Source organism: Aspergillus mulundensis (assembly GCF_003369625.1).
Source record: "Aspergillus mulundensis strain DSM 5745 chromosome Unknown scaffold_4, whole genome shotgun sequence".
Classification (NCBI taxonomy): domain Eukaryota; kingdom Fungi; phylum Ascomycota; class Eurotiomycetes; order Eurotiales; family Aspergillaceae; genus Aspergillus; species Aspergillus mulundensis.
This window is the reverse complement of record NW_020797892.1, coordinates 2286879-2311522: the sequence shown is the minus strand read 5'-3', so window position 1 is coordinate 2311522 and position 24644 is coordinate 2286879. Positions and strand designations below refer to the sequence as shown.

At 53.4% G+C, this 24644-nt stretch overlaps 12 protein-coding genes across 12 annotated transcripts; 9 read left to right on the top strand and 3 right to left on the bottom strand.

Annotated features, from left to right (window-relative positions):
- Positions 1-1138: 1138 nt before the first annotated feature.
- pfa4 (putative palmitoyltransferase with autoacylation activity Pfa4) lies at positions 1139-2229 on the top strand (the record flags this gene model as incomplete). The annotated part of the gene is made up of 4 exons (XM_026747203.1): positions 1139-1297; positions 1347-1646; positions 1695-1773; positions 1820-2229. 4 exons carry the CDS (start codon positions 1139-1141, stop codon positions 2227-2229), a joined length of 948 nt encoding a protein of 315 aa, XP_026604683.1.
- Positions 2230-2295: 66 nt separating this feature from the next.
- On the bottom strand, positions 2296-3260 carry DSM5745_05186 (class I SAM-dependent methyltransferase; the record flags this gene model as incomplete). Its single annotated transcript, XM_026747202.1, has 3 exons — positions 2296-2797; positions 2864-3147; positions 3201-3260. 3 exons carry the CDS (start codon positions 3258-3260, stop codon positions 2296-2298), a joined length of 846 nt encoding a protein of 281 aa, XP_026604682.1.
- Positions 3261-3782: 522 nt separating this feature from the next.
- Positions 3783-5141, bottom strand: DSM5745_05185 (LysM peptidoglycan-binding domain-containing protein; the record flags this gene model as incomplete). Its single annotated transcript, XM_026747201.1, has 1 exon — positions 3783-5141. The coding sequence occupies one exon, from the start codon at positions 5139-5141 to the stop codon at positions 3783-3785; it is 1359 nt and encodes a 452-aa protein (XP_026604681.1).
- Positions 5142-6733: 1592 nt separating this feature from the next.
- On the top strand, positions 6734-8294 carry DSM5745_05184 (uncharacterized protein; the record flags this gene model as incomplete). Its single annotated transcript, XM_026747200.1, has 4 exons — positions 6734-6746; positions 6809-7612; positions 7675-7834; positions 7877-8294. 4 exons carry the CDS (start codon positions 6734-6736, stop codon positions 8292-8294), a joined length of 1395 nt encoding a protein of 464 aa, XP_026604680.1.
- A 711-nt stretch (positions 8295-9005) lies between these two features.
- DSM5745_05183 (uncharacterized protein) lies at positions 9006-10978 on the top strand (the record flags this gene model as incomplete). The annotated part of the gene is made up of 2 exons (XM_026747199.1): positions 9006-9053; positions 9104-10978. 2 exons carry the CDS (start codon positions 9006-9008, stop codon positions 10976-10978), a joined length of 1923 nt encoding a protein of 640 aa, XP_026604679.1.
- Positions 10979-12279: 1301 nt separating this feature from the next.
- On the top strand, positions 12280-12867 carry DSM5745_05182 (uncharacterized protein; the record flags this gene model as incomplete). Its single annotated transcript, XM_026747198.1, has 3 exons — positions 12280-12656; positions 12715-12791; positions 12848-12867. 3 exons carry the CDS (start codon positions 12280-12282, stop codon positions 12865-12867), a joined length of 474 nt encoding a protein of 157 aa, XP_026604678.1.
- Positions 12868-13637: 770 nt separating this feature from the next.
- On the bottom strand, positions 13638-14663 carry DSM5745_05181 (uncharacterized protein; the record flags this gene model as incomplete). Its single annotated transcript, XM_026747197.1, has 3 exons — positions 13638-13855; positions 13921-13995; positions 14081-14663. 3 exons carry the CDS (start codon positions 14661-14663, stop codon positions 13638-13640), a joined length of 876 nt encoding a protein of 291 aa, XP_026604677.1.
- Positions 14664-15449: 786 nt separating this feature from the next.
- Positions 15450-15758, top strand: DSM5745_05180 (uncharacterized protein; the record flags this gene model as incomplete). The annotated part of the gene is made up of 1 exon (XM_026747196.1): positions 15450-15758. One exon carries the CDS (start codon positions 15450-15452, stop codon positions 15756-15758), a length of 309 nt encoding a protein of 102 aa, XP_026604676.1.
- Positions 15759-16161: 403 nt separating this feature from the next.
- Positions 16162-17233, top strand: DSM5745_05179 (uncharacterized protein; the record flags this gene model as incomplete). The annotated part of the gene is made up of 2 exons (XM_026747195.1): positions 16162-16327; positions 16380-17233. The coding sequence occupies 2 exons, from the start codon at positions 16162-16164 to the stop codon at positions 17231-17233; spliced, it is 1020 nt and encodes a 339-aa protein (XP_026604675.1).
- A 1540-nt stretch (positions 17234-18773) lies between these two features.
- Positions 18774-19616, top strand: DSM5745_05178 (uncharacterized protein; the record flags this gene model as incomplete). The annotated part of the gene is made up of 2 exons (XM_026747194.1): positions 18774-18902; positions 19104-19616. 2 exons carry the CDS (start codon positions 18774-18776, stop codon positions 19614-19616), a joined length of 642 nt encoding a protein of 213 aa, XP_026604674.1.
- Positions 19617-19815: 199 nt separating this feature from the next.
- DSM5745_05177 (ankyrin repeat domain-containing protein) lies at positions 19816-22026 on the top strand (the record flags this gene model as incomplete). Its single annotated transcript, XM_026747193.1, has 1 exon — positions 19816-22026. One exon carries the CDS (start codon positions 19816-19818, stop codon positions 22024-22026), a length of 2211 nt encoding a protein of 736 aa, XP_026604673.1.
- Positions 22027-22730: 704 nt separating this feature from the next.
- On the top strand, positions 22731-24191 carry DSM5745_05176 (uncharacterized protein; the record flags this gene model as incomplete). Its single annotated transcript, XM_026747192.1, has 1 exon — positions 22731-24191. The coding sequence occupies one exon, from the start codon at positions 22731-22733 to the stop codon at positions 24189-24191; it is 1461 nt and encodes a 486-aa protein (XP_026604672.1).
- Positions 24192-24644: the final 453 nt, after the last annotated feature.

The following is a 24644-nucleotide window of genomic DNA, read 5'->3' as shown; positions in this document are numbered from 1 at the left end:
CTAAAAGCTAATTAATAATAAGTATTAAGTAATTTTTTTATTATTTTTAGTATAACCTATTCTTAGGAGGCCTGGTAAGTAAAAAATTAATTAATTAAAAAAGGCATAAGGCTTGTAAATATTTTTTTACTTAATTAAATTATTTATTATAATTAATTTAGCCTAAAAGTTTAATTTTAAGTAAGTATATAATAACAGGAACCATGGCCTTAAGTAAGTAGTATTTATAATATACTTATTTAAGTAAGGGATTAAGGGGATTTATTAGCTAAGTTACTTACTAAAGTATTTTTATAATAAAATTAGGTATTCCTGCAGGGGGAATAGCTTATTAAGGCTTAGTTATATTAAATATTAAGTTTTAATTAATTAAAAAATTGTAGTTTTATTAATTTATAAATAGTAAATATTAAAAATTATGTTTTAAAAAGGTAAAAAAAGTATATAATAGTGCTTATTACAAGCTTTAAAGCTTATAAAAATACTTAAAAAAGTTTTAAATAATATTTTAAAGTAATTAAAAAAGTTTAAGGGCTTATAACCTAATAACTAGCTAATAGTATTACTTATAATAAACCTTTAAATTATTTATATATAGCAAGCAGTAAGTTATAAGAAAACCTTAACTATTATATGCTGCGCTAGTCCTAATCAGGATAGGCGCGTCCCGGGCGCCGGCCCTCCGGGCGTCCGACAAATCTCCTGTCAGCATCTGCAGTCTTCATTGTGGCTGATGATTTAGAAAATGCTGTGCTCGTCGTTCTCAATATCGCGGCTTGCGATCCCTGCCGTATGTACACTGATTGCGTTTCTCGCGTACACGTCGCAGCTTTTCTTCCTGTACTTTGACGACGCGCCGCTCACACAGGACGAAGTATGGCGCATCAACATTCTTGCGATCTGCATTTGGATCTGCTACTATCGCTCTTGCACGGTTGAGCCGGGTCGCGTACCCAAGGATTGGGCGCCGGCAGACCGTAAGCAATTGGAGGCTGATCAAGCGAGCGGTCGCCAGCGATGGTGTCGGAGATGTGAAGCATTCAAACCGCCCAGAGCACATCATTGCAAGACGTGTCGGAGGTACGAATTCCAAGTGGCTTAAGAGAACTATACTGATGCGCTCAGATGCATCCCAAAAATGGACCATCACTGCCCATGGACCTCCAACTGTGTCTCGCACTTCACCTTTCCGCACTTCGTGCGATTTCTGTTCTGGGCAGTAGTCGGGATAGCCTATCTTGAGACTCGGCTGTGGGTGCGCGTCTCCAAGATTTGGGGGTCAAGGAACTTGCCTAGTGTAAGAGGGCCACCCCGTGTCTTGTAAGGATCATGGCTAATTGCTGCAGTACATGGGACCTAGCATGGGACAGATCGGCCATCTGTTCATCCTTTTTGTCACCAATAGCTTGACTCTCTTTGCACTTACTCTGCTTCTTCTCAGGACTCTTTGGTCGCTTGGGTCAAACACGACTACCATTGAATCATGGGAGATCGAACGGCACGAAACACTGCTTCGACGAGCTCGGCGTTTTGGAGGCTCCCTGCCCGGACCAGGGGGCGTCAGTGTGCCCATAGTGAAGCAAGAGTTTCCTTACGATATTGGGATCTGGTCTAATATCAAAGCTGGAATGGGCGGGAGTGCTAATGTATGTCGACTTTTCAGAACTGTGTCACTGCAGCTAACAAGGTCCCAGGTACTGAGCTGGTTTTGGCCATTGGCAAAGACACCTGACAGGAGTACCGGCCTGGAGTACGAGGAAAATGGGTTTGAAGGTAGTTACTGTCTCTCTTTTTTAATGTACCCTGCTCACAGAAACAGACCCCACTGTTTCGTGGCCACCGCCAGACCCAGATCGCATTCCTCTCCCACCTAGGGAGCAGCAGAATGATTTAATGTACGGCACCACAGACACAAGTGGGAATATTGAAGTCGAAGCTTTCAGAAGGCGACAAGAAGCAGATCTTAGACGCCGGAGAGGCCTGGTCGAACTTGAGCGCCGCAAGCCGTTCCACGCACGGTTTGAGAATTCATCAAATGAGTCGTCAGATGTGGACAGTGATGTCAAGAATGAGGACTCCGATCGCGGCGAAGAAGGCTGGAAGAATTCTGAAGGCGAAAGACTGCGCGACTTCGGCGTTGACGAAGAGGCCGAATTCTACGATGAGGAGGATATCCCATTGGCTATCTTGATCCAGCAGCGAAAAGAAAGACAGCATTTATCGCGTTAAGGTAGATGGTCTACTGCATACTCGCATATACTTGCAGAAAAATTCTCGTGTATCGAGGGCTTCAGCTTACACCTTCACAGCAACACCCCTCAGCCTCACATACCCCAACCACTGACTCCCATCCTCCTCACGGGTAACAGTCTTCTCAAGCACCTCGCAAACCTCCCTCACAACATCCTCCCTCATGCCGGGCTCCACAACATCCAAAAACGCCACCCCCATCAGCCTCACCCACCCCGCCAATCCCCCATTAGCATCACTCGTCAGCTTCGTCGGCCGATACTCAATCTCCATCTTGTCCACCCTGAACCCGATCCTCTCAAGCGTACTCGTCATCCAGGGGACCGAGGGAAAGAACCACGGATACGCCTCGCGGACTCTCTCGATTGGAATCCCATGCCGCAGGAGCGCGTACTGCATTGCCCCTTGGATCTCGGCGACGTTGCCGTGCCCGCCCATCTCGAAGACGAAGGAGCCGCCTTGTTTCAGGGATGCGTGGATGCCTTTTAGGGTTGAGAGGCGCGTGCTCTCGTCGCGGAGGATCCAGTGCAGGGCTGCGTTGGATACACTGGTGCCGTCATCAGTCATAAATTCCTCCCCCCAAGTAAATTGTTATCAGTGGGAAGAAACGCACACTTTATCCCAATTTCCATTCACGACTTCATCGTCTGTCTCCAGATACCGACAGTCCAAAACCTTGAATGCGGCCTTGTCACCGGCGTAGTCCCTGTTCGCGGCGTCGATCATCGCCGGCGAGGAGTCGACGCCCAGGACCTTCGAGATATGAGGCAGGAACAAGTCCGTGAACTTGCCATCGCCGCATCCGATATCCAGGACTTTGTCGGTTGGCTGCGGGTCAAGGTATTGGAGGAGGGTTTGCGTGAGCTTTGGGACGAACGAGGCGGATGTTGAGTAGGCCTTAAAGTGTTTAGCTTGGCAGTGAGATCAAGGGTATGTCTGGATCAGTGTACCTCGGAGGACCAGTGATCCTTCTGTCCAGGTTGGGTTTGGTTCTGGGTAGAGGAGGCCATGGTGGTAGAGGGTGCCGTGATGAGGGGTGAGCGATGGCTTCAGGGTTTAGGGGTTTACACAGTCCCAATACAGATAAAAGGTTCACATAAAAATGCTATGCGAAAAATATGTGTAGGATGATTGGAATATCTGAAAGAGCGATCTTTATACCTGCCTGGTAGATGCGGAGTAGAGGTATCCCGGGTCCGATGTCGGAGGCGCTTATCGCCCGCTCAGGTATGGCCCATCTGCAGGTGTCGGTGCTGCTACGGAGTATACGGTACTCCATAGTACGTAGCAGTGCATATGCTCTTATGATCATGGAGAAAAAGAGGTGTTGTATTTCAATTTCATGGTCTTGAGCCGTGATGTCAAAGGCAAGTCTGAAAGGAACTTCACCCTAGGCCTAGAGTCACACCGTTTTTCATGACGATGACCTGATTACTCCGATCTATCGAGTTCAATATGTGAATAAGCTATGCACTATCCGCCGAGGTCGAGATAGGCCTAAGATATACCAGATGCAGTAGTCGTGATGCACCCTAATCGTCCCAATACGCATCATCATCCCAGTGCGGATGCGGCCCAACACAGTACGTCTGCCCCGCCACTAGCTTCGCATTACAGTCACCCCCTGCCAACGACGGATTCGCACCGCGGAACAAACTAGCCGGCATGCCGCTGTCCAGGCAGATCTCGACGCACGAGTCGCCCTTCTGGGCTGTATGCCAAGCGCCACAGTACATCGTGGTGCCCACCGCAACAGCCGCGCCCTCAGGGAGGCGCATGATCCGATTCACATAGCCTGTCCTGGTCGGGGCTGTCGTTACACTCTTGCCCGTGGAGTTGTGCTTCCCGCCCTGCGGCGACAGGCAGAGGATACTGCCGAGGTTGCCGCGCGCAGACTGGAGGTTCAGACAGTCCGAGTCGAGCCAGTTGTTGTATTTGCGGACTGTGCCGGGATCCAATTTATGCTCGTACTCGATTGTCCAGCAGTCGTCGGTATCGGCGACGACGTACGGTCTTTCGCAGGGTAGCGGGATGCACAGGTCCTTGTTCGGCGCGAGGTCCGAGCAGCTTGCGATCAGCGTCGGGTTTCCGTAGAGGACGGCTGCCGAGGCGACGCTGTACTGGCGCGCGATTGAGTCGCAGGTATCGCCCGCTTGCGTGGTGTAGGTTATATCGGAGATGCACATGGGTTCGGGGGATGGAGGAGAGATGTAGAGTGGTTCGTGGGGGTCCGTGGGGCCGGTGAGGTTGCATTCAGCCTGTACGGTTTCGAGGGCCTCGCGGTCGTAGTCGCTGTATGCGGCGTAGGGGCTTGCCTGGCGCATTTGGAGGTGGGTCGTGTAGCAGTACGAGCACATTTCGTCGCGGGGCATCATGCTCACGCTGTCGACGGTGGTGAAGCCGACGATTTCGTTCAGGCAGTACCGGTTTGTGGACGGGTTCTTGAGGCACGTCATGTTGTAGTTTGCGTAGACTGCGCCGCCGAGTCTGGTGGGTTTCGATGAGCCGACGATCTGGTTCCCGCAGTTTTGGGCCACGTTGTCGTAGTATCGTTTGAGGCTGTCGCCGCAGCCGGCATCGCAAATGATGTCTGTAAGTGTGGTGTCCTCGATGTACTGGCCGCTGCCCGGGGTTTGGAGCATGTATAGGTAATCAACACAGAGGATCTTTTCGGACAGCGCGGTGACGCAGGTGTCGGTCAGGTGCAGGGATTGGAGGGTCTCGGTCTTGTAGAGCTGGAAACCGGGGAATGTTCGCTTCCCGATTGTGTCGTCTTCGCCTCGGACCCAGGCGAGGATTGAGGAGGCCAGCCAAATGAGCGTGAGAAGAAAAAGGCACCGCAAAAGAATACGCGCCGCCAGAGATGAGAAAGCTGGCTTGAATCGAGCCATGTCAGGCAATGCCCATACCAAGTGCGAACCTTATCGCATTGGATAAATATGGGATGATGGCAAGATACTCCTGTGTCGAAGCGATGTTGGTCCACGGGGCCACGACAGTCAACATATGCCCGAGCAAGTATGTCCTTAGGAGGTTCGAGGGTTCACTCTGAACAACTGCGACTAAGAGCTTTCTCACTGAATCTCGCAGCGGTTCGCCGGCCAGAGTCGGCGCCTACCCAACCCGACTCGACAGTGCCGGTCACCCTTCGGCAGCCCGCTTTCATGTTGGGATTTGAGGCCGAGAAGCGCCGTACGAGTTCGCACCTTCGTTATCACTAATAAGCCCTTGTGCGCAATACAATAGCGCGAACAATGGCCCTGGGAAGCTACCGTAGAATTAGAAATCCACGCCGGGGAAAAAGTTGAGTCGCAAAACATAGCCAATCAGCTGCGCCATACATGAATTCTCAAGTGCTTGGAGATTAACAAAGATCCACAAGTTTGCATAGGGCAAGACTGCGAGGTTCCTAAAGAAAGGTGGAGAGATCTCAGATTCGAACCCCTGGACGCCAAGGAGACCAGGCCGATGCCAAGGCCATGTGACCCGCTTAGTCAGTCTTGGCAGTGCCGGTTCCTGCAGTTTGTTTCCCTTCATGAACTTCTATCACATACCACTGCTGCCTTCCTCTTAGCTGTCATGCTGCTGAGAATGCTGCTCAGAGCAACAAAGCCGGCTGTTCCTACTTCCGGTAGTTGTCAAGAAGTGGTTGTACTAAGCCTCGGAGGCTCGTGCTAGACTCCTCGCAGGGTGCTGGTGGAGCCGCAATTCTCCCGGAGAGATTACCATGCCAGGCAAGGCAGGTCGAGATTATGGTCCACGGTCGCTGCAAGATCCCCGGATGCCCAATCCTTGTCTGTACAGCTCTTGGTGTGTTCTACGATGAAGTTTGCAGTTCAAGGTTGGCGCTTCCGAGTCCTCGCACAGAAAAATACTAACCGCTGGCAGATCGACAGGCATCTACGATTGACTATCCTGCAAATCGGCAGCTTCTTGATACGGGTCGATTCCGGAAGCTAGGTACCGATAGCCATGTTAGTTTCAAAAGCTTCTCCACTATCCCTGAATTCTGCGTACCATGGATAGAATCGACTAGTTCCAGGCATCCAAGGAGACGCGCTGCGTCCAAATCCACCAGAGACACCATCAAAAGCGGCGCTTCGTTACGATCAGTAACGAAGCAAGCTTGCAAGAATGCTCGAGAAGTGATACTATGGACCTTTTCAGCTAGCCTGTCTGCGCGCCCGAGATATAGCCGTACCTACCTTTGGGCGGGAGAAAATGATCTAGGCACGGTCGCATCGTCGAAAACTTGTCTTGAGCAAAAGCGCATCCCTTCCCCTGAAGGTTTCTTCTCACTGTAACGACTCACTGGGAATCTGTCGACTCCCAGAACCCCTTAACTATGCGACCTTGTCATATCGGAGAGGTTTCTGGTCTGTTCCTTGTCGTGTTAAGCATTTTAGCACAAGTCTTAGCACAAGACTGCAGTGCATCAAATCCCTGCTCAACGGGATGCTGCTCCAAGTTTGGAGTCTGCGGAATGGGCCCTGACTGTAAGAGCCTCCGGGTCGTGAGCTGCCTCGCATTAGTACTGACCATGGCTCGCAATACCTAGACTGTGGCCCCGAGAACTGCGTCTCGTCGTGCAACCAAAAATCCGAATGCGACCCTGGCGACTGGGGGACCGAGTACGCAAACGCTACCACGTGCCCTTTGAATGTCTGCTGCAGCAAATACGGCTTCTGTGGAACAACCGAGGAGTTTTGTGGAAGTAAGAAGGTCAAGAGGCCAAGCTGCAAAAGCAATCGGTCCACGCAACGCGTGGTAGGGTATTATGAAGGATGGGCTCCGGGAAGGGTCTGCAATATATTGTGGCCGGAGCAGATTCCACTGGGAATATACACGCATCTTAACTACGCCTTTGCTACCATTGATCCGGACACGTTCGAAGTCATGCCGCCTAATCGGCGCGAGGCACACCTTATGACCAGTCTCACTGACTTGAAATTACACGATCCGCATCTTCGAGTTAACATTGCTATTGGGGGCTGGAGCTTTAGCAATCCCGGTCCAACAGCAACTACATTCTCTGACCTTGCTGCATCTGAAGCCAACCAGAGGAAGTTCTTCAAGTCCTTGGTCTCGTTCATGGCGACGTATGGCTTTGACGGCGTGGACATTGACTGGGAATATCCCGCAGCGAATGATCGCAATGGTCGGGCGGAAGATTATGCCAACTTTCCCAAGTTCATGGCCAACCTCAAGAAGGTCCTGCAGGGTACTGGTGGTCGGAGCGAGATTAGCATGACTCTGCCTACATCGTACTGGTATCTGCGGCATTTTGACATCTACGAGCTGGCCAAGCATGTCGATTATTTCAACTACATGTCCTACGACCTTCATGGCGCATGGGACCGAGGTATGCCAGCACTTTTCTGCGCAACATTTACTCGGAGGCCCGTTTGCTAAGTCGATGCACAGGAACCAAATGGACTGGAGCCTTTCTGGGCAGTCATACCAACTTGACCGAGGTAAGGGATGTGATGGATCTGCTCTGGCGCAACAATATAAGCCCTCACCAGGTAGTCCTTGGAATGGCATTCTACGGACGCACATTTACCCTAGCGGATCCAGCTTGCAGGTAAGCTCGCTTCCGCCTTTCCACATTTGACACCAGGTATAGTAATCCGTATGAATCTAGCGAGCCCGGTTGTTTAGTTGCATCTGGCGGCGAGACAGGAGACTGTAGTCTCCAGACAGGCATCCTCCTGAACAGCGAACTTGACGAGATTCGCGTCAAACGTGGCGTCTCTCCAAGGCTTGATGAAAAGGCCGCAGTTCAGGTACTCGCATGGGATGATCAATGGGTCACTTACGATGATGAGAAAACGTTCCGACTCAAGATTGACTTTGCCAGAGACTTTTGTCTTGGTGGTGTCATGGTGTGGGCCGTCAGCCATGACACATCCAGTGGGAAATATTCGAGGATGCTTGGTTCGGAGATGGAGGCAGGTATCGAAACACCAATCTTCAAGACGACGATCCGTCTAGCGGGAGAGGAATCGGACGGTAGTCGTACTGGCGAAGAAGAAGCGGAGTAGGCAATGCCGATGGACGGGGTGCGGAGAGACTTGCCAACCTCCTTATGTGGCCGTTATCCGATCTGATTCAGGAGCCAAAAACGGGGAATCGATGCTGACAGTCATGCCTGGCAGAATCCACGCGTACCCTTTGTTGTCCAGAGTACCATGGCGTCAGATGCGGATGGCATACCCATAACAACGCCAACTGCGACCCAACGTGCCCAGCCGACAGTCGAGATTGGCTCTCTCGGCGGCAGTGGGCTTTACCGCGAGGGCCATGAGGCTGCGTGTGTATTCGGAATAAGCAGGCCACGGTGCTGTATAAACAGGTCTAGGCGTCGCCCTTGTCGGAGTGTGGTTGGGAAGAGGACATACGCCCCATACTTGGATGCCAAGGACAAATCAATTATCACGTCTGTCTCGGGCAGTAGCGAAACCTTCTGCAAGTTGCGACCTCACATGCACCTGCACCTGGGGCAATACCCCCCTCCTTCCTAATGCGGAACGCTGAATAAGCAGGCGACCCGTCAACCTAAATAAGCGACCCGTCAGTTAATGGTCTCTTTGAGCTCCAGCTCAATCTTCCCTTTTCCGCCGTGCTTTTCGACACCTACTCTATCTACTAAGGTTGTCTTTCTTAACTCTCCAGAGTGCTAGTTAGTCCGTCAGTATTCCCGTCACCTTTTCTTCCCGCATCGTCGAGATTCTTCGTTCCAAGGGAACATCACAATGGACCAGCGACTCCCGTATGAGCTCTGGAGACAAATATGCCTCCTGGTATGGCTCCTTGTCTTGCGAAAGTGGAATCGGCCACTGATGATCTGCAGCTTTCACGACAAGATCTGTCTGTTTTTATGGCTATCAACAATGCTTGCTATCGAATATCCGCGCCTCTCTACTACGAATCGCTCACCATCAAATTCTGGAACACCCAGTCCCTCCAGGCTGTGGTGTCAGAGATAGCCGAGACTGGCCTTGGGCGCCGATTCATGAGTCACGCTAAGAAGCTCCGACTGATATGTCTTCCGCAGCCCGCCCAAGACGCTCCCGACGAGGACTGGAGATCACAGCACTGGGCCACGGAATTCATTTATTCGCCGCCGCCTGCGTCGATGCCAATGAACACCTTTCTCGAGCCTCATATCCTTGGGTCTAGCTCGGTCCCTGAACTGAAAATCATCAGTGCTCGCTATGCCGTATTCAAGGACAGAAACTGGGATCCGGTGACTTCCTTAATCGCCCGCCTCGCTCACCTGGAAGGCCTAGACTTCGTCATGCAGAATGACTTCCCAGGCTCTCTGCAACAGGCGATCGATCAATATCATCCCGCCTGTCGGATCAATATTTGGTGGCGGCAAGGCGTGGGATACAGTGCGCCTACCCTGAGGCAGAGGCTGGCCACAAACCAAGTACGCCTCCGTGAAGAGCATGAATTTGATTTCGATGTCCTGCGACTTCAAGGTCTTTCCAATTTAGCCATCTCTACAATAAGCCAATGGGGATCGCCTGAATCGGACTTCGATGACCTTGACGAGATGTTCCCTTTTGTCTTTATGGCGCCCAACCTCAAGCATCTTGTCATCCAGCAAAATACCGACGCGGATACGCGGACGCCTATCGCCATGCTGAAGGAAGAATGGCGGAATCTGGCCACCACGTATCGCCCGACCCAAATCGCTTGTCTCGAGTCGATTACACTATCAACGAAACACGAGCGTCTACTGCTGCGACTCACGAGCGCGTTCGATCTTTCGCTTCTAAAATCGCTCGACATCGACGAATACGCCGATGCTGCTGTTTTGGCACAATTAGCGCCTGCATTCCCGAGACTTGAACGTCTCCTCATCCAGGCGAATCCCATCGCGCGGCCTGATCCAGATGTGTACGCTGACATCCCCGAAGTTCTAACCGCGATCAAAGCCTTTGTGCCGTTAAAACACCTCTGCCTGCGCGGTCTGCGCAGCGTTACTAGTCTTATGTATATACTTGAGAGCCACGGACCCTCATTACGCGGCCTCATACTTCAGCCAACTCTTCGAGCACGTCCTCGGAGCGGCAGGGATACAGGGTACAAATACCCAGAGGTCACTGCCTCCGATATTACGCCACTAGCAAAGAATTGCCCAAATCTAGAAGAATTGCGGCTACAGCTCAAGCGCTCGCGGGGATCCCGCGAGGAATGCGAGGCCTACAAAGCTCTCGGTGGCTTTCGCGCTCTCCACAGCCTGGTCCTGGATCTCCATTATGATCCGCGGCGACGGCCCGTCCTGCAAGCTCCATCGAGCCGGGAGACCGATCTGGATATCCTCCGAGAAACATTTGCCAACGCAGCGATGGATGAGACGCTCGCAGGCGCGATCTGGAATCTGATATCAACCAGTCAAGCCTCACGCCGCCTGCGCAACCTGCGTCTGGTTCCCTTTGGCGCTCATCCCTTCCCGTACCCGGAGACTCATCTTCTTGCCGGGTTTGCTCGATCGCTCTTGCTCTGTGTGTCTAGTGAGCGTGGCCCGCTGAGCATAGAGGAAGTTGGAAAGGAGGCCAGGGACGCATGGCGGGAAGAACAAAAGGCTAATCGTGACGAGGACTTTCAGCTCCCCGAACGACTGGACCGGCTCTGTCGTGAGCTCTGGCCTGCTGGGTCGAAGGATGACTGGGTAACTGGGTGGAACAGTTTTCCTCTGGAGGTAGAGGACGCATGAAATATCTACTTGAAACGAATGGCGGAGGTTGCCTGAACCGTGGATAGACGTACTTTAGCAAACACAACGACCTAACGTTCTCGAAGGGTCCACCCTGGATCCGATGTTATCCATTCCAATTTGAACCAGTTCGAGCGAAGCCCCTAGCCAGCCTCACATTCTGTACCGCCAAAACACTACCTATGGTACCAGTGGAATTCACGACCCCGGGCCGTCCATCCTGGATTCATTGGTGGACTACTGCTGGGTATTCCATGCTAAGTATGTATAGTCTGCCACCTGGACATGCACATGCATGCCAAACCTACCAAGATGCGCACTGTAAGCCAGAAGTGCTTGGACATACGTCTCGCACTTCATAGAAGTGCAATCGGATTTCTGGCCAGAAACCATCGCTGGTAACCCAGATGTCTGGCTTCAATTCTCCCTCACTGGTTTTGTACTTTGGAAATCAACTCTAGAATTATATCTTGAGTTCGTTTATGCTTATATATGGGCGATTTCGATAGGGCAAGACCGTGTTTCTATCCAGCGCCCTAGATAGATGCACCTCAGCGAACCGTAAGGGCCACGGACGAGGGCCAGCGAGATCCTTCCTGACCACAATTAGATATTGGAGTACCTCTGAAAGACTAGTCGAATATCCCATGACAGAGAGAAGTTACCTGATACTCAAGACTCCTCGAATACGAGCCCCTTCTCCGAGCTCACCCCCACGACACGAAGAACTCCTTACCAAACAGCCTCCAAAAGAAAAAGTCGAAACTACATTCGGGTAGGGGCCTAAAGGATTCACATAGCAAACAAACGAATGATTGGACACGACCCTGCAAGGCACATACCTTGTTCCGCACGCCCAAAATAGAATACGAGAAGCCCTAACCTCTCTAAGTAGCAACTGCGTGATTTTGCGGGGATATACGAGGATGATCTGCATACACGAGGAGGCGCTGGTATCTTGCCCTGAAGGTATAGACCCTGATTGCTCGCTGTTTAGTCGCGCCCCTCCCTGCAATCTCTCAATGTCACCCTAACACCCCAGTGATGCGCTGGGTAGCATCGCGTCTATCCCAATGGGGAGGTATTCCACGAGGACAGGCGGAGTCTAGGAGATAGTGGTCTTGGTACGGCGAGCAGGCCAAAAGCACTGCTACCAAAAAAGAACAAAGCGTCATCTGAGAAGCTATAAGAAGGGCTCCCCTTCCCATCGAAATCCTCCTCATCAACTCACAGCATCACAATCCAAAGCCCAAGCCGAACTTTCCAACCAAAACCAAAACCAATCCACTCCATCATCCACAATGAAGTTCTCCCTCCCCACCCTCGCCGTCCTCCTCCCCCTCGCCGCGCAGGCCCTCGCAATGCCCGCGCCCGAGGCCGCACCTGCACCAGCCGCCATCGCCGACAACGCAATGCCCGCGCCGCCAGACAACAACATGCCCGCGCCCGACGTCGACGCCGATGCTGACCCCGAGGTCTCCATCCCCCTCGAATCCCCTGAATCTCTCGGGCTCACCAAGCGCGCAAACACAGTCTGCAAGATCGTCAACAGCGCCTCGGCCAGCGTGAAGTGCCGCTCCGGACCTGGCTTCTCGTACGGCGTCACGGCGTACGTGATCCCCGGCAAGAACTACCAGTTCAACTGCTATAAGAGTGGGGATTGTTATGAGGGGAACTGGTACGTGCCCGAGCCTTGGATGGATGGGTGCGTGGGTGGCTAGGCTAATGTGGTGCAGCACCTGGCAGCGCATTAACTGGGATGGCAAGAGCTGCTATGTTAATGGGTACTACACTGATAGCAAGTGCACTGTTGGTATGTATTCTGCGATGATGGGAGAGACTGGATATTTGCTGATGGATGTCCTATAGCTGCGCTTGGGAAGTGCTAGATCCCCAGCCTAGGCACTGGGAATCTGCGAGAACAGACCGAATGTACGCATCCCTCGCTGATCCGGGGTATGGAAGCACGGTGCCTAGAGGGGAACGTGGTAGATGGAAGTCTGGGTTGGCAGGACTTTGTTAGCCACAAGGTTGGGACTGGTTGCGCAAGCTTGAGACAACAGGAGGAGTGAGAACTCTGGGGATTCTTCTGGATTCGTGTTTGATCGGTGGGAGTTGGTAGCTTGTAGCTAGGTATCTAACAAATGGACAAGTTATGTGGTCCTGAAGCAACCGCATGAAAGCCTACCTACTTGACGCTCCATGACTCTCATTGTTCTCGACATCTAGGCAGTTCAATAGGTCCTTGCAGCTTGCTGAATGATACTTCCAACAGCGCTACGGCCGTTGTGCCGGTAGTTAGCTGGACCTTCGCGTCTGCTCATTCTGAAGACCATGCATCTCATTGAACCTCCACCACCGTATCGGTCGCCTCAGTTGTGGTGTGGGAATGGCGGCAGCAGGTCTATTGTGTCTCTTTATATCACTGGGAAGCCTCCTCCCACAATCCGCCTTGCACACCTACATACGCCTACCAAATAAGGATACCCCTTGGCTGCAGGAGCCGAAATACAGACATTATCTTTTCGTTTTGCACCTACGGCATCTCAATCCACACATCCACTACCCTATGAGCTAAATACCGCGCCACCAAATGCCGGGACCACCTTAGCGAGGGAGCATGGACTTCACAATGTCCGCGGCCCGAGGAGTCCCAAACTCAAAGAAGAGTCAAGACACTAAAGTCGAAATCAGACTCATCGTACTTGCGATCCCAAGTCGGGTTGCGATAGAGCCGGCACTCGGCGTTGTTGGGTAGCGTCTGCACGCGCGCGCGGACGCAATCGTTGTTGCCCGCGCAGAGATCGGCGCATTCTTGGAAGTCCCGAACACTTGCAGTGTCTATTCGGAAATCGGTGGCGCTGGGAATACCCCAGACTAGGTGGGACAGGGCTGTTAACGGACTGATGCGGGAGTGGAGAGGGGAGAGCTGGGAGACTGACCGTTGGCGCCACAGGTGATGTTGAAGCTTTTTGGTCCGGAGGTGAAGATCCAGGTTTCTTGCAGTTTGGGCGTGCCTAGGGGTGTTTCAAGGTCAGGCTTTGGCTGTCACGGTGGCTGAAGGGAGGGAAGGGAAGGGAAGGGAAGGGAAGGGAGGCCTACAGGTTCGGTCCAGCAGGGCTCGCAAGGCGTCGCGCTCGTCCTCGGCCCTCTTCTTCTGCTCGGCACACTGGGTGCTGTTGGCTTCGAATCGGTCGCGCTCGAGCTCGATCTCCCTCTTCTGCTGGGCGCACACGGCGTTGTTGGTCTGGTTGGCCTCTGCGACGAGCTGGTCGCAGTTGCAGTCCGGGCAGTCGGGCGCGGGCCCCGGCCGGGTCTCGCGGATGGCCAGCCAGCCGGTTGCATCTGGATGGGATTTCATCTCGAGGTCGCTCGTGAACGGGCTGAGGTAGCACCAGTTGGACCGGTGCCAGGCGCTGGCGGCACAGGTGGTGCTTCTGCGGCAGCGTTGCACGCAGTCGCGCGCGCTCGTGACGTGCTGGATGCGGGCGTTGTCGGGCTCCATCCAGGATGCACAGTGGTACTCGTATTCGATGCCGTTGAGGACCTCGGTGCCGTTTTGCTGGTGGGAACAGCACGCGTCGTAGTTGGCGATGCCGGTGCCGCTGGTAGACGAGAGGCATTGGGCTGCGGTGCCTAGGATCAATGTTAAGAGAGAGAGTAGCTGGAGGAGAGTCCTGGCCATGTTCAGCGTGAGATATCTGAATATATTGATAGGACTGGACGAAGGGGCTCGGGGAATCTGGGAAAGAGAGGGAGCAGGACAATAGCGATGCCATCTTTCTTCCCGTCCTTATGGAGGTCTTATTCTTCCAGCCTCCTGGGGTCACCTATTGCCTCTAGGCGTCATGATATCATGTCTGCAGCAGATACTGCGTAGAGCAACATGGGGATGATATCAACGTGACGCCGGCTGAAGATGGTTCGGATGTTCTCGGCTGTATTGAGTTGCATCGCATCCATTTCCATGGGAAATGACTGGATAGAGCGCAGATCGAAGTATAATCAGGCAATTCTAACTCCCAGCCTGATGCCAGCATCGGCAAACTCAGGCTCGGATGTTCCTGGCTGCACTAAGGTTCATCACACCACCCACGGCATCTGTTTCCATGGAACTGATAGGACAAAGACCCAGATCTAAGTTCAACAAGGTGATCCCTCAAACTCACATCCATCCTGACAACAGCATTGGGGGACTCAGGCTCGGATCTTCCGGCCAAATCAAGCTGTAGCATGACCCACGGCATTTATTTCCATACTAGGAACGAGAAGGAGAGATCAAGCATAATAAGATAGTCCCTAACCATATTTGTAAGAACAAGGCTCGGAACCCTGCGTATAAAGGGCAAGAGGGTCATCTCGAACTTCACCAACCGTCCTCCCTTCTTCCAACATCTCTCAGGCATCGATCCCAGTATGTAACTGCTACGCCTTTGCAGGTCCACGGCTAACAATCTCCAGTCTGCCCACCATGAGACTCCCCGCCCTCCAGCTCTCGACCCTTTGCCTCCTACCGCTCGTTACCCTCGTCGCTGCTCAACCACCACCCCCACCAGGTGCCGGCGTACCACCCACACCAGGACACGGCGGCGGCGGCGGCGGCGGCGACGAATGCCCGAACTGCGAGCAGAAGCTGGTATGCGGTGCTTGCGTCACGACCGAGATCCCGTATACGTCGATGATCCCGCAGCAGGAGCACATTTGGACCGAGACAAAGGTGCTCTGCTCCGGGGCGCCCGAGGTAAAGCCGTGTGTCACGCCTGGGGCTACAGGCATCTGAGGTTCTGCATTGGCCTGTTTTGTTAGACGTATCCTCCAGTGCAAGGGATCGGGAAGGTTGAGCATGCACTGGGCATTCTTTGTTGATAGGTGCTAGCAATTCAGTGGAGGAATACCATAGCCTCAGCCTCAGCCTCAGCCTCAGCCTCAGCCCATACCCCACTGCGTAGATCAATCACCGCTCGACCCGAGGTCAGCCCTCCAGCTACATGGTAGTTGATCCTGCACGCTGACAAGGATCTTACCCCCGAGCCGGACACCGTGAGATCGTCTCTGCTGACACCCACAACCCGCCAAACTCCGCCTAATTCCGGCCTCCAGCGCCTCCAGGCTTCGGCATATAAGAGGACCCATCATCCTGCTAGTAACTAGCATACCACAAAGACACTGACACCCCGACCACCATGCCTCTCCCAACCCGCCCCCTGGGCAAGAATGGCCCGCCAGTCCCCCGCCTCGGCTTCGGCACCATGGGCCTGAGCGTCTTCTACGGCCCCGCCAAACCAGACGAGGAGCGCCTGGCCCTGCTAGACAAAGCCTACGAGCTTGGCGAGACCTTCTGGGACACTGGTACATACCCATTCTACCTGCACTTACTCAAGATCCCCACTGACAAAACCAGCCATGCTCTACGGCGACAGCGAAGAGCTCATCGGCCGCTGGCTCGCCGCCAACCCCGCCAAACGCGCCGACATCTTCCTGGCGACGAAGTTCTACTTCCGCATGGTGGACGGCGAGCGCGTCACGGACACCAGCTACGAGAACACCAAAGAGCGCTGCTACGAGTCCCTGTCCCGTCTGGGGGTCGACAAAATCGATCTCTTCTACGCGCACCGGCTTGATCCGAACACGCCTGTGGAGGAAACCATGAGAGCGCTCGTTGAATTGAAGGAGGAGGGGAAGATTGAGTATATTGGGCTTAGCGAGTGCAGTTCCGAGTCCCTCCGCCGCGCGTGCAAGGTGCACCATGTCGCAGCGGTGCAGGTTGAGTATAGCCCGTTCTCATTGGAGATCGAGTCTGAGCAGATCGGCCTGCTCAAGACAGCGCGGGAGCTGGGTGTTGCTGTTGTTGCGTACTCCCCGCTGAGCCGGGGCATACTGTCTGGCTCGATTCGCTCGCGCGGTGACTTTGGGCCGGATGATCTCCGTGCTATTCTGCCACGATACAGTGAGGAGAATTTCGACAAGAACCTTGAGGCTGTTGATAAGCTGGGTGCGTTGGCGAAGAAGAAAGGGTGCACGATTACGCAGTTGACGCTTGCGTGGCTCCTCGCTCAGGGAGACGATATCTTTCCGATTCCTGGTACGACGAGGGTTAGTGCGCTGGAGGAGAATGTGGGGAGTTTGGGGGTTGAGTTGACAGTGGAGGAGGAGAAGAAGTTCAGGGCTATCATTAGTGAGGCTGAAGTTGCTGGAGGGCGATATCCGGATTCGTTTGCTGGGACGTTGTTTGTTGATACAGTGCTACCGCAGTGATGCGTTTTTTCATGTTAAACAATAATGACCACTTCGAACGACTGCTTTTCTTTTACTCCGAACAACATCTGCAATGTGTAGCAAGGTTGGCTGACCTTCAGCTGTTCCGGCCTCATGTAGCATCGATGCCTCATGTAGCATCGATGGCCGACCCGTCCTGCCGGCAAGGCATCACCCACGGAGTCGACCATCAGGACCAGACCAGGTTGGCCGATCGTGCAGTGACTGACGAGTTATCGCGAACTATTGATTGTGATCGGCGATCTCCCATCGCAGATGACATGGCACTGACAAGGAACCTTATGGGCACACCAAGGCAAAAAGAAATACTCCGAACGGAGCAATCGGCGAAGGAAAGGGCAAGAAAAAGCAAGGACCAACCAACCTGCGTCTGCTGACGCCACAGACGCAGGCGTGCAGATCCAACTTTAAACCAGTGGCTTAATAACGCCGATCGACTTGCAATATTCAGTCCTCGAACCAGGATGGCTGAGGCCATACATTTGGGCAGGGGAGTCTGCATGGCTCTGGTGAGAGACATTTGGATCAGAATCCTAAGGGACTGTCCATAAACATATACAAGGTGGTAGCAACTGACGCCAGGTCCACCATGGATCCCTGCTTCCTGCGTGAACGTGAACCAACATATGACGAACCGCTGCAGGGGTGTGCAGGGGGCAGTGTAATGCAGAAGACAGGGCAGCAAGGAGTCAGACCTCGGACTTGCCGACGCAGAAAGAAGCATCGCCCGGTCTCCAGCTTACCGTCTCCACTCGCTTCCTCTTTCCCCGGGCCAACGCCATCTTGCAGATCTGAGACGTGAATGCTGATGCGAGTGCCCAACTGGGGCTGGGGGCAAGTGGCTGCCAGATGTAACCGTACGAGGATGGGTCCTTGCAAATGCGCCGGAGAAGAACCCGGTCGAGATTGGGATATGGGCGTGGAAGAAGAATCCCCCCAATGGGGCCCCACCGATGACTGCCCAACACAGAAGGCGATGGGAGGCGTTGACGTACGCCGCTCCGAAGAGGATCGCTGGAGGAAGGAACCGGATAAGATGCGGCAGCATGGTGCTTGCCTGATCGATCGCAGCCAGCTGGAGGACTGCAGATTGTTTCTCCTTTTATGTTCTGTCTACCTGCATGGACGAACAGCTTCACTTGCAGCGATGACCCATCCACCTGAATCAGGTTTCATCATATTCTTTGTATGCATCCACCGGTCTTGAGCCCAAGCCCTATCTGCAACCTTCCATCTCAGAATCGCCGATGTCTCTTTCTTCATCGCTACCTACCGGACAGGGTATATAAGATTCGCTTGCAATGCCACCCTACATCGGCAAGCAAGGAGTGTGCATTATTCAACACTGTCACAGCAATATAAGCCTTACCAGGAATGAGCCCCTTGTTAAAAGGTAGCATTATTCTGTCGGTCCCTTTGAACTGGGCCCTCCCGTTTATCCTTGTTCTTTTGGTTGGTAAGCTTCAGTCATATTGGAACTATGCTGACTGCAAAAAGCTGCTTGGCTGCTGTATCTACAATGTCTTCTTCCATCCATTGGCCAGATACCCCGGACCCTTCCTGGCAAACCTCACGATTCTCCGAGGGACATATCATACCTGGAAGGGTGATGTGCATCTGGATACATTGCGTTGCCATCAGCGATATGGTATATGCTCCTTGTAATATCAAGACCTCATTTTTTACCAGCCATTGCTCTAGGCCCGATTGTTCGTTACGCTCCAGATAGGCTGGTTTTCAACAGCCCCAACGCCATGAGAGGTAGGATCTTGAGCACTAGCCCTCCAACTCAACTCACACTACGCTCTAGACATCTATTCAATCGGCGCAAATGTGATTAAAGACCCAGTGTACACGGTCCTTGGAAAAGATAAGCTCAACCTTGTCACCCTCGTCGACAAAAAAAGAGCACTCCAAACGTCGGAAAACGGTCGCCAGCTCGTTCTCGCTTGCGAACGTCAAAGCCTTCGAACCAAACGTGCTCGTCTACGTGCAACGATTCCTCGACGCCTTCTTGCCACAGACCGGAACGAATAGCTCATGGGGCCCGGCCATCAACGTGGCCGACTGGTGCTCCTACCTCACCTTCGATGTCATGACGGATTTTGTCTTCGGGCTCAAGTATGACCTCTTGCGATGTCAGACCTGGCAACACGTCGTGCACGATATCGAAGCCACCAATGTCTGGCTTTACGTGCTGATGCACTCCAAGTTTCTGCACCTCGGTCGCTTCGACAGGTGGTTGTTCCCTGCTGCCGTCCGAGGATCACGAGGGTTCCTCCGGTTCATCGACCAAGTCAGGCAGGGGCATCGTTTGCACGGTCTTCGAAACACACTTTTCTCGGTTGCTCATTCTGTGTAGGGCATGAATTTCCGTCTCTATGCTGACACAAAGAAGCCTGAAAGAATCCACAGAACAACGGCTTTGTTGTGTGCTTTCAACTATTTCAGGAAATACTCGCAACAAAGCGTTGTTGCAGCATAAATATCATACCGACTCTCACCAACCGACGGCTTGAGGCCAGGGACTACAATCATATCCACTTGGCTACCGTGTTAAGATGGCTTCCTTTCCGCTTTTCAACCTCCCGGAGGAGCTGGTGATCATCGTCACGGCCCATATGCCAGACACAGATCTGGCAGCATTCTGTCGGAGCTCAAAGGCGTCGAATCGCATCGGGCAGATCAGCCTATACCGTAGGCTTTCCCCCGTGGAAAGAATGCGTGTTTCGTCCCTGGCTAATATACAAAACAGGCCAACAACCATGGAGACTCTGCTCTGGCACAACCAACATGACAAGGCAAAGCTGCGTGAACTTGCACCGGATGCGCTGAAGCTCGCCTGCCGGTGGGGGGGCACTCACCTGATTAAGGCCTTGCTGGACGCAGGCGTCTCACCTAACACTGCAACCTCGGGCTTGTATAATGGCCCACCTGCTCCTCAACCACTCGCCGTAGCTGCCGTCTATCACCAGCTCAAAGTCATGGAGCTCCTAGCATCTGCTGGTGCAAAGCCTGGGGTTAACTCGTTTGAGCACAACTTTCTCATCTTGTGCGGAGATCCACGAAGCAACGTTCAGATACCTCAAGGGGAGCGCGTGCGGAAAGCCCGGATGCTTACGGACTGTGGCTTCGACCTCAATCAACTCAGTCCCCAGGGAGACAGTTTTCTACACCGCGAATGCCACTACCGTGAGGGCGGGCCAGCCACCAAGGCCAACGTTGAGTTTCTGCTACACCTCGGATTCAACGTCAATGGACCCAACCAGCAGGGACGCACGCCGCTGGAGATAGCCGCCCTGAACGGTGACCCCAATAGCCCTCAACGCCTCAATACCCAGGGCCGGGTGGATCCGCATCAGGTGTTGGAATGCCTCCTGGCCGCGGGGGCGACTCTGGAACGGGAATCCGGGATCGAACTCCTTCGCTTCTCGTTGCGGGAACAGAACTCCCGTTCCTTGGTGCTCTTGTTGGATGCCTGGAAGAAGCAGCTTGTGAGCTTTGAGTCCAGCAGCCCGATCGTCATGTTCTGCGCAGCGGCAGCTGCAGGAGACGTGGAACTAATGCGCGACCTCCTGAAGCAGGGCAAAGTTGAGGGCAACTGCGAGGTTGATAGAATCACGGCGCTCATTGCCGCCGCTCGAACGGGCAACGAGGATGCGGTCAAGTTCCTCCTCCAGGATGCCAGTGCCAGGAAGTCATGTAACGAGACGGACGCGTACGGTCGGACTGCCCTGCACAATGCCGTACTCCGGGGCTCTGAGCAGACCGTCCGCTTGCTATTCCCCCATACCAAGTTCATTCTCGAAGACAAGGATGGCCACCCCTCACAAGCCCTCCTCGCTGCCGCAGTGAGATGCCAGCCCATTACCATCGTCGCCATGCTTCTCGACCAGCTGTCAACTGAAAGCACCAAGATCAGAACTGCCCCCGGGATGCCGCCACGCCGAATTGGGATGGTGATTGACGGCGACAACGAGCCCGGTGAAGCAGCAGCAGTTCAGGCGGCCTTCCGGACAGCAGTGCGCCACAGGAAGAAGGATGCAATCCGTCTAATTCTGGACTGTAAGAACCCATGGATCGTTTACCCCGGGAAGTGGTACAACGCCCTCAACGATACACTGACCTGGGACGAAGACCTCGCCCTGGAACTCCTTGATCGCGGAGCGCGCGATTGTTCCTTACATCCCTACCCGCCGATCATGGTCGCCGCGATGCATAATCGTACGAGGGCAATATCCGCGCTCATCAAGAAGGGCGCCAAACTCGACCGCTACTCTCACCTGACATACACAGCGCTGACACTGGCCGTCGAGCACAATCAGGCCGAAGCCGTCGCGTGCCTCCTCAAAGCAGGCGCGGACACCTCGATCGAAATGGAGCTCGACATGGCTTGCCGTAAAAAGACGAACGAGTACCACGACCGCAGCAACCCGTCTGGCCCCAGCCGGACCCGTAACGACACGATCTTCGCGTACGCGGTTCTCCATGGCCAGGCCGAGATCGTCAAGCTGCTGATCCCGCACTTTGAGATTACGCTGCCCCAGCTCCGCGATGTTTGGCTTGGCCGTAGATATAAGGAGGTGCGTGATGGGCCGAATGCCCTCCACGTTGCTGCTTACTGGGGGCATTGGGAGGTTGTTCGGGTCTTGCTTGACACGCGGAAGTTCGATTTGAAGTACAGGGATGATCAGGGGAAGCGGGCTTGTGAGTATGCTACGGATTCGAGGCATCCGTGTCCGAAGGATATCTTGGACAAGCTCTCGGTCTAAGTTCTGGTCGTTTCACTGTTTGCTTTGCTATAACCTGATCTAATATGCTAAGCCAGACTGGTGTGATCTCTGCTCAGGTGTTTGTCTTTCATGCTTATCTGTTTTTGTTATAGATTTATTTTGTTTACCATCACTGTCGTTACAGAATGAATGCAATATATGTGATATATCTTTTTAATATGCACTCCCCTTTAGTTCTTTGGCCAGAGCTCGCACAACTGCTACTCTGTTGTGTCTGCTCGTTTCATTTGGTATATAATGAGGGCGTCGTACTATAGCCTGGATCTTCAATAGAAGTTGGAAGTCCAGACATGCTTGAATAGTTCTATATTAACAAGACATAAAACTCCCGGCGTTTCTCGCCTTTGTTCCCACTTAGCTCCCCATTTTATAGTAGCGTCAGGAACGTCTATGGGGATTGTAGATATAACAATCATGAAACTTCTCCCAAGCACACCTAACGGTGATAGTGCCTCCACCATGCAGCAGCCAAGCAAGCTGCGGCTGAAGCGGGCGCCTAGCCAGCAAGCAAAGACGAACTGCAGCCTAGCCCTAGCGAGCCTTACCCCGCGAACCCTCAGCCTCAGCTAACGTCCTTCCATAAAGCCAGGCCATCCTCACTCCGTACGGCTCCCTTCCCATCTGTACTGAACCTACCGTACCCGAGCTCCTACCCACCCATTCGACGTGTAACAAACCCCAACATGTCCCCTCCCCACCCCAAACAGCATGCGCACAAGATCTACTTCGCCTACGGCGGCAACATGCATCTACGCACAATGGCAAAGCGCTGTCCCGGCGCGCGGTATCTTGGCCTTGCGAGATTGCAGGGGTACAGGTGGCAGATCAACGAGCGCGGGTATGCGAATGTCGTCAAGGTCCCCGGTGATTCAGAGTCGGGTCTGAATGGTGGCGCCGTGCATGGTCTCGCCTTCCTTGTCGATGCTGAAGATGAGGAGCGGCTTGATCGAGCGGAGGGCGTGCCGAATGCATACCAGAAACAAATGCTGAATGTCGAGCTGGTTGTTGCTGGGGGGCGTTTCGTTGGACGGGATGTCAGCGAGGTTATGCTCTCCAGCGAGGGATTGGAGGATGGGTCTGGGAGGGGAGTCGTTGGTGGAGGTGAGATTGTCCAGGCGCTTGTCTACGCGAGCAAGGATTACGTTAAAGACGGTCTACCGCGGGCAGAGTACGCTGCTCGGATGCGGTTGGGGTTGCGGGATGCGGTTAGTTTGGGGTTGGGGAGGGAATATGCGGAGTCTGTTGGGAAGGTGCTTGCTGCTGGTGTGCGTCCGGGGGCTGTTGGTGGTAATAGCCCTAAGTCCCAAGCCAGCCCTGGGGCTTCCCGACGGCAGAGCCAGGGGCAGAGACCGAGCACGACAGCCGCTGCGCGATCAAAGACTGCGCCTTCCAAGGCATCTGCACCAACGTACTACTTTGCCTTCGGGAGCAATATGCACCTCGCGCAGATGGCGGCCCGGTGTCCGGATAGCAAGATATTCGCGAGGGGTGTCTTGACCAGGTATAGGTGGCAGATTAACGAGAGAGGCGTCGCGAACATCGTGCCCGTCCCCGTTGGTGAAGTGTCAAACGGGAAAAACGATAGTATCGTGCAAGGCATCCTCTTCACGGTCAGTGCCAAGGACATCAAGACACTCGATGCGAATGAGGGCATAGCACGCGGCTTCTACGATAAGGTGGCTCTCCGGGTTAGGGTTGAGCCCCTGGCAATCCCCTTGAAAGGGATAAAGACGGCGATGGCAATGGGAGAACATGGACAGGCGTCCCAGCCTACCATGAATGGGAAGAGCCCATGTGCAGGTCGGGATGTGAAGGAAGTCGAGGCACTGGTCTACCTCAGCAGCCAGTACATAAAGGACGGTACGATCAGAAACGAGTATATCGGGCGCATGCAATCGGCCATGGCGGATGCGTTGAAGCTTGGTGTTGACGAGGCGTATTTGAAGCGCGCGCTATATCCGTGGATCTTCAGTTCTAGCTCGAGGGCAGATGGCTCCCTGGACCGGGGTAAGCAGATGTATGTTATCATTGAGCCGTCTGCAGGTGCAGAGAGATCGGCTGTTAGTGGTAGCCCTAAGGGGCGTCGGATTATAGAGAGGGTGCCGGGAGGGTCAGGGTGTCAGCTGGGTGTTGAGGAGATATAACTTGATTTCGACTCTATATATCATTCTGGCTACACGGAATACTTGATTATTATAACATCCATGTATGCGTTATTATTGGTCTACCATAACATAAAACCCATTCCATACACTCTCTATATCAACCTCACAAGCCCTAACTCCCTAAATGCTCGCTTTATATGAAATTCACCTTACCCTTTGCCTTAAGCAATACTCCTTCCCTCTCCATCATCCCATTTCCGCCCCATTCTCAAACAACATTCACATTATGCCACAGTTCCCATCCGTAGCTCTCGGCATCTCCACTGCAAAAGCCAGTGGCCCATTACTACGAGCACTAACATCACCCCCACACTTAACAAGCAACCTCGCAAGCTCAACATCCCCAGTCCTAACAGGACACCGCAGGAGCGTCTGCTTAATCCTTTAAGAATATGCACGGCTGCACATTGTGCGAGCGGATCTTATGTGCCA